General features: G+C 43.2%; 2 protein-coding genes across 4 annotated transcripts; one reads left to right on the forward strand and one right to left on the reverse strand.

The window, feature by feature from the left end:
- Positions 1–3,732: 3,732 nt before the first annotated feature.
- Positions 3,733–4,885, forward strand: LOC136472041 (galactinol synthase 2-like). 3 transcript variants are annotated; one of them, XM_066469775.1, is made up of 3 exons: positions 3,733–4,079; positions 4,202–4,542; positions 4,667–4,885. In XM_066469775.1, the coding sequence occupies exons 1-3, from the start codon at positions 3,801–3,803 to the stop codon at positions 4,770–4,772; spliced, it is 726 nt and encodes a 241-aa protein (XP_066325872.1). In that variant the 5' UTR covers positions 3,733–3,800; the 3' UTR covers positions 4,773–4,885. The 3 variants fall into 3 exon arrangements, with proteins under 3 accessions (XP_066325872.1, XP_066325873.1, XP_066325874.1); XM_066469776.1 differs by having other exon boundaries at positions 4,670–4,885; XM_066469777.1 differs by having other exon boundaries at positions 4,241–4,542.
- A 1,336-nt stretch (positions 4,886–6,221) lies between these two features.
- Positions 6,222–10,543, reverse strand: LOC136469064 (uncharacterized). Its single transcript, XM_066467399.1, has 9 exons — positions 10,448–10,543; positions 9,584–9,658; positions 9,369–9,452; positions 8,363–8,476; positions 7,994–8,112; positions 7,282–7,399; positions 7,126–7,192; positions 6,454–6,494; positions 6,222–6,302 (listed from the first exon to the last, which is right to left on the reverse strand). The coding sequence occupies exons 1-9, from the start codon at positions 10,541–10,543 to the stop codon at positions 6,222–6,224; spliced, it is 795 nt and encodes a 264-aa protein (XP_066323496.1).
- Between the last annotated feature and the right edge of the window lie 4,233 nt (positions 10,544–14,776).

The following is a 14,776-nucleotide window of genomic DNA, read 5'->3' on the forward strand; positions in this document are numbered from 1 at the left end:
CCAAACGTTTTCTAGAACGGCTTCAGCTCCTCCAGATGAACTGCTCCTTCAGAGAAGCCAGAGCCGAAGCCATTTTCAGAGGAGCCAGAGCCCTGCCAAACAGACCCAAAAATAGGTACAAGAGGGAACTTTCAGCTGGCGTGAAGAAACAATCCATTCCTAAGAGAGACACATAGCAAAGGGTTGCCCAAGCAAATATAATATATATCATACAGTTTATTATGTGGTCACTTGAAGGACATACGAATTTGGATATTTATCGGTCGCATGATGCATTTCAATTCGCCTTGGAGCCGGACTTGATATCATAGTTGTCGCGTGCTTCTCTAACTAGTATAATCATGGGAGGTTTATATATTTGTGCAATAATGAACACGTCAAGTTCTGATTTGTCATGAAATCAGACTCCGTATCGTGTTTGGGCATGCTGCTCTAACTCGTATAAGCACGAGAAAGAGGAAATACCCTGGAAACGTTAATATTATAGCTGGTTCAAAAGAATTTTCTCCATTTTATTTCAGATAGGACCTTTTGGATAAGCTGGATGACCGAGGATCTGGGTTTAGGTTTTTCCGATCAAATCATCGTCAATTCAGTCCTAATAATTATGCTTATTATACAACTTCCTCTGTACTAAATTATAAATCGTTCTAAGATTTCTAAATATATAGTAAAAACTATGTATCTTATATATAGCATATATTTTAGATACATAGCTAAACCTATGGTCTATAAAAGCTAGAACAACTTATAATTTGAAATGGAGGAGCACATCTCAGCTTTTGGAGAGTATCAATTATGTTAGGACATTCTAGAAACAGAAAATGGTTTTCACTTAACTGCTAGTACTTTCCTCAAAAACTTTACTGCCAGTATGGCCCCGTTTGGCAGGACTTCACTTCACTAGTGAAGCCATTTTTTTTGGCTTCAGCTCCACGAACAGTTCCACCGGTGGAGTTGAAGCGGTTTTGGTAAACCGTTTGGCAAAATGGCTTCCCTGTGAGAGCATGTTTTTAGGGGCCTGGAGGAGGAGCCGGGAGAAACCACTTTTTTTTTGGCTCCATCCCACCCCAAATCACTGTGAGAGCATGTTTTTATGGGCTTCACAAGTGAAGCTATTTTACTTCACCCCATTTGGTAGAAAACGGCTCCAAACGGCTCCTGAAGCCGATGAAGAAGCCCTGTCAAACGGGGCCTATGTATGGTACATCCAGCAAGTACCACCGCATTGCAAACTAATTTGTACAGCTCATATATACCTGAGTTAAAGAAAAGCTTGTTATTCTTTAAAATTCTATTCTAAATTATAAGTTATTTTAATTTTTCTTTACCATTTAGAAGGGAGAGAGTACATTAGAGGGGTCTATCAATTTCCGTCAGATTTCGAATATGGTTGCAGCTTAGCCTTGGGATCACCGACCGAAGCTTCTCTGGGATAGACCATATAGACCAAACATGTAGTTGACCGAGACTTTGTCGGCGCAAGGAAAAAGAATCAGAGATAAATGGGGCCCACAGAATTTGAGATAATGCTTCAACCAAACGCAATCATGCAACAACCCCTTCTTCACTGCTCCATTTTCTTTTCTACATATTATCTTTGCACATCTTCCTGAAATGACGAATCGAACGGGCAGACGTTGGCCCCCCTGCTTCAAGTTCCTAAAGGACCTTGCACCTATATATGAATAAGTGAAATTTTACTGCGCAAAATAATGAGAGCCCCTGTTTCGTTAGATCAGATGATTTAAAAATAGGAGGAACCAAATAGAAGGATCTTAAGTTTTGGACCGGAAAAAAAAATATGTGGACCCAAAACTAGGTTTTAATTATCTGATGTGGGCGCTCCTTGGACGCGTAGCAGGGCCTGTAGTTCCCTCCCTCTCCTAGCATGGTCGGCGCGGTCGGTTCACGCTCTGTATCGACGCGGCGAGCTTCGAACGGTGCGGCGCGGCCCGCGTGGAGTGCGCGCGGGAGGTGTCCGTGTCCAGTGCCGCGCCGCAGGATCACCCTCGACCGCTGCAGCGAGGCACAGCTCTGGGGCAGGGGGCGCGCCGACGTCGAGAGCTTGGGCAGGGTACGCCTGGTGCGGCACCGTCGAGGTCGAGCTGTGCACGGCCGTTGATGTCACCCCTGCAACGCCGTCACCGCGGAGCACGTACTTCCGCGTCGTCAACGCCGCAGCCGTGTTCAATTTGGCGTTCTGAGATGCTGTTGGCCTGAACGGAGAATGGTTCAAGGTCATATGCAATGATTACGTCAATCTGCAGCATTGAGGGCTCGAGGCGACGAGCTGGGAGGCGGCGACGCAGGGAGCACCGAGATTTCGCGGCGCACGGAGAAGTGTTCGTGGCATTGGATTAGGGAGTTTGAGAACGGAAGGAACTGGTGGTTCCACCTAAGCACCGTAACAAACCTCATTGAATAATTGTATAACAATATTATCCGTCCATCACTTTTGAGTTTTAAATATCACTACTGGCTGATTATTCGTAGTTTCGTACGTTGCAACAGGAAGAAAAGAAAACTATAAGAGAGGTTTGATAGCAAGTCAAAACCAAACTGTGATAATTCAATTTGCACACGTATATTGTGTCGTGTCGTGTCGTGATAATAACAATACAATTGATGTGGCTAATGCGGTCATATTTTATCATTGTTATTGATCCCATTGCCAGAGCATCTCACAAAATTCGTCATGGGCAACTGGATCACAAGCGTACAAGGGAATTACCAGGAGCCTACACTGTGCCCATACGTAATCGGGCTTGCTATCGCCTGAACGTCATGATGGGCGGGGCATTCGGATGCCCGCGTCTGCAGTCTGTTTCTCACACCGCTTCGCACGCCCATATAGAGCCTGCACCACCCCGAACGTTTCTGGTGTGTTCTTGTGAAATGCATGGCCACTACTACATCTACAAGCAACCGTGGAGCTTATCATACTTTATAGTGGGGCCACATGGTAGTGTTTGCTTTGGTTTGGCAACAACGGTTTCACTCTTCCTCATGGTATACTAGTTCAAAACCTTCAATACCCACAGTCCACACGGTATACTCTCACCATCCGATCCCGCGGCACCGCCACGACGCTAGACGTATTCCTTGGAGCTAACGTTCCTGGTGTTCTTGTGAAATGCATGGCCACTACTACACCTACAAGCAACCGTGGAGCTTATCCCCCGCCTCTGATGCCATACTTTATAAAGTGGGGCCACATGGTCAACTACCCATTTTGCTTCGGTTTGGCCACAACGGTTTTACGCTTCCTCCTAGTATAGTCGTCCAGAACCTTCCACATCCACAATCCACAGGATGCTCTTGGCGTTCGATCCCGCGGCACCGCCACGGCGCCACATGTATGCCTTGGAGCGAACGTTCACGGTTCTTGTGAACACATGGCCACTGCTACACTTACAAGCCACCGTGGAGCTTTATCCCCCCGCATCTGATGCCATACTTTATAAAAGTGGGACCACATGATCAACTACCTATTTTTTGCTTTGGTTTAGCCACAGCAGTTTCACGCTTACTCCTAGTATACTCGTCCAAAATCTTCCATATCGTACACGCGATGCTCTCACCGTCATCCCGCGCGTATGTATGCATGCCTTGGAGCTAACATTCCGAGACCTCCTGTTGCGTGTGTTGTCTATTTAAACCTCGTCGTCGGCAGTCGGGACCGACCACCAGCACACGCACCGTACCGTCGTGGATCAGACAATCAGCCACGCAACTTATACCCTCCAAATTCCCAAACAAAGCTCGTTCTTCGCAAGCTGCCGGCCCGTCCCGTCGATATGGCGGACAAGAACGCTGCTGCGGCGGTGATGAAGCCGGCGACGAGGGCGTACGTGACGCTCCTGGCGAACGACGGCGCCGATGACGATAGCTTCAAGGGCGTGGTGGGGCTGGCAAAGGGCCTTCGCAACGCCGGCTCGGCCTACCCGCTGGTGGTGGCCGTGCTGCCCGACGTGCCAGAGTCCCGCCGCCGCATCCTCATGGATGAGCTGGGCTGCGTCGTCCGCGAGGTCCAGCCCGTGTACCCGCCCCACTACAACAAGCTCCGCGTCTGGGAGGTAATTATAACCAACCGATGAGCTGATGATCCACAAACTACTTTATTTATTCGAACTTTCGAAGTAGCGAAATTGATCGATCCTGCGATGATATGTATGGTGTGTGTGCTCGATCGCTCAAGTTAATGTCGTCGTCGTGGCCGCCGGCCGGCTTCGTGCAGTTCGTGGAGTACGATCAGATGATATACCTGGACGCGGGCATTCAGGGGTCGTTGGAGAACGTCCACGAGAAGTTCGAGCCGAACCACGGCCCGCCGCCGGCGCCCTACGTCGACGCCGACATGTTCGTGTACAAACCCAGCATGGCCACCGCCAGGCTCCTTCTCCACATGATCGCCGTCATGATGAGGCCGCGCACCACCATCGCCGATCACGTCATGGTGTGGCCGCGCATCAGCATCGCCGATCACGTCATGATCAGGCCGCGCACCACCATCGCCGATCATCAGCAAGCAGCGGCCAGGTGAGAGTAGATCGCCGTCGTTGAAGCGATTTATCGGCAATCAGCCGGCGTGTGTCTCTGAATCTGTCAGGACTTTCCACCCCACCTGGTGTTTATTGCTGATTGAGCATCTGATTTCTTGCAGCAGCAGCCGACAATTCAGTAACAGCCTCACAACAGACAAGGAAGTGATGAAGGTATTCTTCATGGCGGCCGTTGCTGTTGTCACCATCTGTCTTCACTATTACTAAATCTCTGTGATGGATCACTGGCGCCTGACGACTGACATGAAAAGGCCACCTCGTGTTTCGTCGGAAGTCCGCTGTCATGCTCCCTTTAATTTGTTTTGCCCCCTGTTCATGAGCACTAGAAATCGCTTTGTTCTTTTTACTTAGAGTCACAGAGTCACAGGGGGGGTGGGAAATGAGTAATCGGTGCCGTGTTTTCAGAGTAAAAGGGGGCGTTTGGTAGGGCTTCCGGGACAGCTTCAGGAGCTGTTTTACGGCTCCTCCAACCAAACGCCCATTCACCGAACAGCTTCGCTTGAGAAGTTTCGGAAAACCCGGTAACTGGAGCTGTTTTGCTTGGACGACGAAGCTGAAATATCTAGCATTGCCCAGCTTCGCCTTCAGTCGCGTGAGCCCTCGTGCAGACGTTGTCCGTTTTGCCCTGGAGGCATGGGCGCGGGCGAGACCGGCGGCGTGATGTGAGTCGACGGCGGCGCTGAGGTGCGAGACGGAGGGGCACGCGGTGGAGGGTGTTGGCGTGGGGGAGGGCGCCGAAAGTCACTTGTTTTGACATTGCTTAACGTCTCCGTTGCACTGGATTAGTACGTGGGGGTCTGACAAAAATGGGTACAAGAGGGAACTTTCATCTGGCGTGAAGAAACAATCCATTCCTAAGAGAGACGCATAGCAAAGGGTTGCCCAAGCAAATATAATATGAGTCTGTCTACTGTACACACGTGTGTTTTAACATAAGCCAACACATGGTTGTTGGCTGTATGTAAAACACACAGATTTCAACATAGGAAAAACCACGTGTTTTTGGGCTAGTTAGCACATGGTTGTTAGATGCCTAAAAACACACGAATTGAAACACCGGAAAAAACGTGTGTTTTAAGATAATGCAACACACAAATTCCATGAGGCAAACAAGGCCCATAAGGAAATTATCAGGTTTTATATCACGGTGAAGAAACCCTTTTTGATGCATGTACTCAACCCGATTAACCTGAAAGATAAACAAGGAATGTGTTAACACTAGCAATTCACAGAGTTAGGACAAAGAGGACAGCCCTATGCACAACGAACTAAGATTAAAGTTAAAGTTAAGAAACAAAATGGAACAATTTGAAAAATCTAGGATTAAGTGTTCACCATTTGGTCAGCAAGCATGAGCAGTCTTCAGAGAGAACTTCCTACTGCAATAGTTGAACAAGTCCTCAAGGCTAGGGCCAAGAAGATCAATCACCATCACATTATACTCCCCCTCAACGCCGTACCACTTCAGGTGTGGAATGCCAGCTGTAACGAAACAAAAAGGGGGGCGAAAAGGTCAGCCCAACTCACGCATCATACTAGCAACTAACTAACCACAGAGTACCGTCCCATAACTAAAACTGGATGGGTGGATAGGCTCTATGGCATTAACTTACTTCCTCCTTGGAGAAGCATGTATAGCTTCGACTTATAATAAAGCTACGGGTGCTTTGTCTTGACATTTTCCTGTGCAATAAAAGCAGCAACATCAATGACAATCGGTTCCACCAACCCAAACATCTAACAGTGTTGACAAACAGTATTGAAATGGACCATCATCATTTCATTTCGCTAGATTTTTGCATCTCAGTGATCTTATCACGAAATAGACCGACATGGCAAATTCTATGGTATGGTAACAAATAAATAGCAATCGGAGAGAATCCAATACCAGCTTGACGGCGACCTCCTCTCCAGTCTGCACATTCACAGCTGCGAACAACAACAACAAACAAATATTATAAATATGTACAACCCACTACACAAAACCCAGATAAAAAAAGTTGGAATGATTCTCGTGGAAGAATGATTTCCTTACTAATAGTCAACCCCTGAAAGTAAAAAGGGACATATTGCATATCCTCAACACTAAAATTGCAGTGCTCAATAATTGCAATTTACAGCATTGTTGGTTGCAATTATTAAGTAACTGAATGTTTTATTTGTTTTTTCGTGAATAGAACAGATTAATAGGAACAGAGCACTACGACTATTACAGCCTGGTATCCTCGTACAGATTTGGTATGGTTTGACAGGGCAGAAGGCCACAGGGGTGGTGACCGGGACGACAGCTCCACGCCGTGCTCAGCGCAACACTGTGTGCAGCAAGGAAGCGAAGGCAGTCAGGATCGCAGGAGGAAGGCCAGAAATACCGAAAGATCGACTACTCCTGCTACAAGGCATTGTCCAATCGTAGGAGGAGCAGCACTAGCCACTGGGACAGCCGCCGTGATAGACAAGTGCATAGGCAGCGGCTTTGTTATGCGCTAGCTGAATCGGACTAGGTTACTCTACTCCACTGGACACCGGTCCACCCCACCCTCCTCCTATGGCTAGAGGCAACAGGCGGATCCTTTCCTGGGAGGATCCACAATAACGACACTAGACCCTTCAAGCCAGTGAACAGGTTCCTGGTGCCATGACATAGAATTACATATTCCAGTGAAAGCCAAAATATATAAGATATAACCACAGTACAAATACAAAATTGATTGCTTACAACTGAAGCGTCAGTATTGTGCCAAGTGATGGTGCAACCCAGGTTCGCTGGAAGTCGGCTTGCTGATGTCTCGAAAGACATCTTTGACTGTTTGTTAATCTCAACACATTTCATAGACCTGCAAGTAGAATGACTTTTTTCATGAAAATAGCTGGATAGACAAGCATGCAACCTTAAGATAATATGCTGAAAGTAGGCATGTCCAGTTGGATATGGACAGCACCAAGCTGCAGAATGAAGTCCATAATTTTTTTAATAGATACCAGATTTTTTTCCCACAAATATTTCTTAGGAAATCTAAAATTAGTTTGTTTTGTGCTTACAGCTCAACCAAAAAAAAAGGGTGGCTTAGGGCCAAATCACATAGGATAGGACCGAGAGTTGGGCTCGGCTTTGCCCTTTTCATCCTAGGCTTTTGCAAATCAAGTATAGGAAAGGCTTAGCAAGGCCTACAATATCAGTACTGGTATTTGCTTACTTAGCAGTCTACAACTAATAATACATATAACACCTAATAATATAACACCATGTCAAATGTTGTCAAAAGATTTCAACCAAGAGACCATATGGAAACAAAAGCTCTTAGAATTAATGCACGCATTAAGACACTGCATCAGGTTGTAAATCTTTTGGTATGCAAATCCATTGTATCTGTCCTCACCAGCATATGTGAATAACATATGTTCCTCTTAGCATGCATTTATCTGCTCACCTACATTTCCTTGAAGCAGCAACTGATAGGCCAATAACGCCAGCCCCAGAGTACAAATCAACAACTGTTGAACCACGTGGTACATACTTGTTCAGCTTATGCAACAAAGAGTTAAATGACTGCAAAGAAAACAAAGCACAGTGTGATAGCAAGAAAACTTTATGAGAAAATTTACATGAGATAGCAAAGTAGCAAACACTAATACACTATAGCTTCAAACACATTTGAGATCCTTGCTCAAGCACGCAACAAAACAGGTGGCACATGGAGTTCTCTTGGGTATCAAGTAGCTTGCAGATAATTGAATTGGCAAGAAATTTTTGTCATGGTGAAATTGTACATGAGTAAGGACAATTTAAGTGCACATACCAGAGTATTAGCCTGGCCAAAGGTACAAGGATCCAGAGAAATATCAACTCCCCCATAACGCTCCCACAGGTCCCTCTCCCCCTTAAGATGTCTCCATTTATGCCCAAAAATTATCTGCAGAATGACACATTGTTATAAGGAAAGAAATAAAAACATGTTCCTCACAAGATAGTGTGGAGTTGGTTGCTCAGCAGATCTGGTAGCTAATCTTTGACCAAGGCAAACAGTTAAAAGTAATAATGAGAAGGAAGAACAACATGGTCGTACACATACATTCTTCCTCCTATCGGAAATAGAAGTCCATCTAGGTTTGTCCAAAGTCAAAATATTATAACTTTAATCATCAATATCTAAATTTTTATATAGATTGACAACACAAGTTTGACATTACTAAATTCATTATGAAAAGTACTTTCATCATATATAACTCTTTTCATTTAAGATAGTACATCTTGTGTAGAGATTGCTAGTCAGAGTTAAAATTGTTTGACTTAGGACAAACCTAGATGGACTTGTATTTCGGATTGGAGGAAGTACAGTTTGCATACATGTGAAGTAGAATGTAGTTATCCTATATATGACAAAGAAAAGTGATCTTGGTACACCTGCAACACCAGCCCCACCCCACTGCACCTTCACCCAAGGACATGAACCTACTCCAGCGGAATTTAGTACTTAGATGCAGCATTGCTGCTTATATGTGGGGCAACAATGCCTGAATCTGTTCATCTGCTGACACATGCAGTGGTTACCACATGTCCATATGGATTATTGACTCGTAAGTCCTAACTTCTGCAAACCTGGTAATCGCTATGCCAGTGGTTCTAAAACAGAATCTCAGCATCACAGTATGTTTTATTGTCTTCCTTAGTTCCTTTGCACAAAACTACAACTATTTACAGTAGCCGTAATGATAATGCCAAATGAGTTGTGTATTTTTTTACAAGAAATAATATAAGTATAGACATGGTTTACATCCACAAGAACTATGACATGGATATCGTACGTTGCTGGTTGATGCCTGAAAATTGGCCCATATAGAATGGATCAGATGAACACTACTTTTTGGCCCACCATTTCTCCACAAGTACTGTCACAAACGGTATATTCGCAATGATTTAGTGATACAGCGTGCAAAGCAGTGGAATGTGTTGGGACAAAGTTCCAATAGAAATATGAAAAGTACTCCATTGTTGCAGAACCTCAGTTTCAACAACTTACTTCTATCAATGAAGTCAGCTTCTCTGCGTTCTGGGAGCGCTCGTCTCTTGAATTCCAAACCAATGAAATGCAGATCTACTAAAAAATGCAGCGGGTCAAAAAAATGCAGATCTACTAAAAAAACCAAAAATCAGCTACAAATACACAATCAAGAAAAATACAACACACACCCACAAGCAGAGACACACACCCACACCAAAACACACACACAGAAAAACACAGAGAGAGAGAGAGACAGAGACACATACAGAATAGAATCACAAAAATGCAGTGTGTTCTAGCACAAATATCTGAAATGTGTCGGCACAAATTACAAGAAACAATTTTTTCTATGAAAAAGACAAGGACAAAAATTTGGTGTGTGTTGGCACAAATCACAAAAATAATTTTTTTCTATGCAAGGACAAGGACAAAAATGTGGCATGTGCTGGCACAAATCACAAAAACAAAGGACAAAATGTGGAAATGAATATTGATAGTTATTACAAATTGTATTCAAACAATGTAATGCTAGTTATACTCATGAGGTAAATCAAAATTTCACATATTGCATATTATGACAACTAAAATTACGGTGCTACATACTCGCAATTTACACTATTCCTGATTGCAACTAATGAAATTTGTGTTTTATTTGTATGTTTTCATGAACAGGAGAGTTCAACAACAGCAGTGAACTACAACTGCTACGGACAAGAACAACAAACACGTGGAATGAATGTGAGATTCAAAATTCATACCTCATTTATCAAAAATATGTGGGCACTAACAAAACATTACAAGTTTATTGTAATGATGAATGCAAATAATTGCAGGTTATATTGTCACAGGGAGATGAGCAGCAATGAGGATTAGCGATTATACTAGCCATGGTCGAGATAGAGCAGTCTGAGTGAGGAGCGGTGCCACGATGAGGATGCCGATTGCCGATGGCAGACCACTACAGCCCAATGGTGACATCCGGGATCCATCAATCACAATGGAGTGCTTGGTAAGCCTTTGATACCTGGCCAATCAACAAACTTGGAGTGAGCATCATGTTTGGTTGCATAACATGAACTCTGAATCGTAGATACAAGAGAATGAATCACCTAATGTTTTTCAGGCTAAATCGAGAAATAAATAATATAACGAGTACATACAACCAAATTGCATATACTCAGAACTACAATTACAGTGTTGTATACCTGCAATTTACATTATTCCTATTTGCAATTAATTATCTGAATGTTTTTACAATAGCCAACACAAATTGCATATGCTAAAAAAGCAGCCTCAGCCACAACATGTGGAACCTACAAACACCATAAGCGGTGCAGGCTCCAACTTCAAGTAAAAAAACAAGAACAGTTGCATCCCAATGTCAAACTAAAATATGAACAAGCACTGCACGCAAAACCAGATGTATAGATCCAAAGGAAACACCATTGATGACCTTAAAAAATATTGCACACAGAAACTGTAACCCATTGGGACATGGACGGCATGGAGGGCTACAAGAGCCGGGGCAAGTACTGCTGCAATGAGCTTTGAGTAGCCCATTGTTAAAGTATATTGCTTTGCAATGGTTGGTTGGATTGGAGATGTGGAGCTGCAAATTAAAAGAGCAGTGTATTACTGTATTTATATATCTATATGGACCGGTGAACATCAATCGAGATTATCAAATTAGTGTATATTTAATTTTTTTTCAAAGACAAATAAGTGGTGCTGAACATTGAAACAATTCACTTCTAAGTCTGAACGTAGCAGATCAGATCAGAGATGTCAGCATCCGAATTTAAGGAAGCTCAAAATATAATTGAAACTGAATGTAGCTGACCCTTGCTTCGTTTGCCATACATGTGCAGTCAATGGATACGGAAGAAGTAGCCATGCTAGCAGAAAAGATGGATGAAGAAAACAGATTACTAAAGATTATAACAGTGACACGAGAAAAAGAATGTTGGACTGTTTCAAATGGATTATATATGAGTATGTCTAAGAGTTGAGCCTACAGCCTGCTATTAGATAGAAGTTTTGGTTCAGGCTACTAACTTTGACCGAGAACGACGTGAAATACAATACACTGAAAAGGACATGACAACATCAATTAGAAGAAGAAACAATGCTTTAATTTTCTTTAAATCAGGTCAGAGCGAAATATTTATTTGGTAAAACTACACATCAAATGCTAGAAAATATTGCTTCACCTCTACCTACCAACATCAGCAAAGGGTTGTATGACGCCGATAAAATCAAAGAGGTCATCTCAGATGCCGATTGTGACAATGTAGGGAACAAACATTATGTAAATGATTAACTTGTCTTGATTAATTGTTCCGGGTACTGAGCGTATGTGTTTTTAGTTTCTTTAAATCATCACAAGATATAATGGGAGAACCTTTCTCTATATAAAGAAGTGGCTATTGCAGTGAGCACTACCACAGATTGTGCAAGGAACATCTTGATACTTGAGACAACAAAAAAAACTTATTGAACACTATAACTGAAAATAAATGAGCACTGAAAAATTAACTGAAAATGAACAATAAAACTAAAATCACATAAAGGGATAAGAGGCAATTATCATCATAGAAAAACAACATGCAGCTAAAAAATATCTACTACAAAAAATATTCTGCAATGAGCATTACAAAAAATATTCTCACAAATTAATCTGCCTTAAAAATCAATACCACATTTCCACTATCCAAAAACAATTATAAATACCAATCTGCATCGAAAAAAACAAAGATACAATCAACAACAATAACGTATCATCTACCTCTGCATCAATCGAACCATTCAAATCCCTCAAACTATTCAAACCACAAACCATGTGAACAACAATCACAGGACAATGAACCAACAAACAACCGTCAACTCCTAAAATCTATACAGACTACCCTGCAGAGACAACACCATCCTCCAACGAATCAAAAAATGGGGCAAAAAACCTAAGCACAAACTGAAGAACATGGGAAACCGGATCCCGCATCACCTAAGGGGAAAACCCTAGACAACAAACAACACAACACAAAAATCGCATACGAGCGGACACACAAACCAGATCTGAAACGAGGACAAAGGCATTAAACATGAACACACAAATTGAATAAGGTAACAAACAAACCCAAGCATCGATGGAACATATCGCAAAGAAGGGGGCAGGAACAACTTAGCTCGTGAAACCCTAGAAACCGCAGCTCGCCGTGCCGGGGAGCGGCACCAGGCCCTGAGCGCCCTGCACAGGCGACCAGGGTCGGCGCGTTGCGCGGGGATCCACGCCGACGGCCGCGAGGAAGCGCGCGTCCTCCGAGTCCAGCCGGTCGCCCAGGTGGAACCGCCACACGCGGACCAGCGCCAGGCCGCCGTCGGGGCTGGCCAGGGCCACACCCACCTACGCCAACCGGACGCCCTCCACGCGGGCGCGCGTGGCCTCGTAGCGGGCGTCGAGCATGCCGCAGGCCGTCGAGCAAGCCAGGAGTCGACGGGAGGAAGCCGAAACGAAATGAGAATGGGGAAAGGAGGAAACGGACGACACGAAATCAGGCGCGGAGTCCCCAAGACAAACAGTAGCACTGATAATTGGGACCCACAATACAGAGAAACAAACAGCGGTGGCCAGCACAAGCACACGATACCCATCCAACGGACACAAAAATCGTGCGCCAACAAACAACAAAACACATGTGTGTCCTATAGCATTCCTGATATAATATACTTATATCATACAATTTATTATGTCGACATACGAATTTAGATATTTATCGGTCGCATGATGTGTTTCAATTCGTCTTGGAGCCGGACTTGATATCATAGTTGTCGTGTGCTTCTCTAACTAGTATAATCATGGGAGGTTTAGATATTTGTGCAATAATGAACACGTCAAGTTCTGATTTGTCATGAAATCAGACTCTGTATCCTGTTTTGGCATGCTGCTCTAACTCGTATAAGTACGAGAAAGAGGAAATACCATGGAAACGTTAATATTATAGTTGGTTCAAAAGAATTTTCTCCATTTTATTTCGCAGAGGACCTTTTGGATGAGCTGGATGACCGAGGATCTGGGTTTAGTTTTTTTTGATCAAATCACCGTCAATTCAGTCCTAATAATTATGCTTATTATACAACTTCCTCTGTACTAAATTATAAATCGTTCTAAGATTTCTAAATATATAGTAAAAATATTTATCTTACATAGCATATATTTTAGATACATAGCTAAACCTATGGGTCTATAAAAGCTAGAACAACTTATAATTTGAAATGGAGGGGCACATCTCAGCTTTTGGAGAGTATCAATAATGTCAGGACATTCTAGAAACAGAAAATGGTTTTCACTTACCCCAATGAAGAAATGGCAGAACAAGATTAGAAGGTTAAGACAGTTTTTGAGAGGTTGGGCGAAGAACGAGAATGGGAATTTTAATAAAGAGAAAGAAGAACTGTTCCGACTGGTTGGAAAACTGGATTTATTGGCTTAGTCCCAGGTTTTAAGCCAACAAGAGCTGGACTTGAAACAAAGTGTAAATGAAAAAATCATACAGTTACTTCGAGAGGAGGAAGTAAAATGGTTCCAAAGAGCTAAAACAAAAAATCTGCTACAAGGGGATAATAATACCAAATACTTCCATATGGTGGCTAATGGAAAAAGAAGGAAAACAAGAATCTTTGAACTAGAACAAGAAGGGGAAGTAATCAAGGGGCAGGAAAACTTAAAAGTTTTTATAACAAATTATTATAAAGATCTGTTTGGATCATCACAGAGAAATAATTTCTCACTGGATGAATCAAAAATAAATGATATACCCCAGATAACTGAGGAAGAAAATAAGCTGCTCACTGAAATGTTCACAGAGAAAGAAGTAAGAGAAGCAATTTTTCAAATGAATCATAATAAGGCATCAGGTCCTGATGGGTTTCCGACGGAATTTTACCAGATATTCTGGTCTCTCATAAAAGATGACTTAATGGCCATGTTTAGAGAGTTCCATGCTGGTAAATTACCTCTTTTTAACCTTAATTTTGGGACAATCACTCTTATACCAAAACAAAAAGAAATCAAACAAGTTCAGCAGTACAGGCCGATCTGCATGCTCAATGTAAGCTTCAAGATCTTTACTAAGGTCTTGGCTAACAGGCTAGTGGCGGTGGCTGATAAAGTTGTGAGACAATCGCAAACTGCATTCATGACAGGAAGGAACATCC

This window comes from Miscanthus floridulus, chromosome 8, assembly GCF_019320115.1.
Source record: "Miscanthus floridulus cultivar M001 chromosome 8, ASM1932011v1, whole genome shotgun sequence".
In the NCBI taxonomy this organism is placed as follows: Eukaryota; Viridiplantae; Streptophyta; class Magnoliopsida; order Poales; family Poaceae; genus Miscanthus; species Miscanthus floridulus.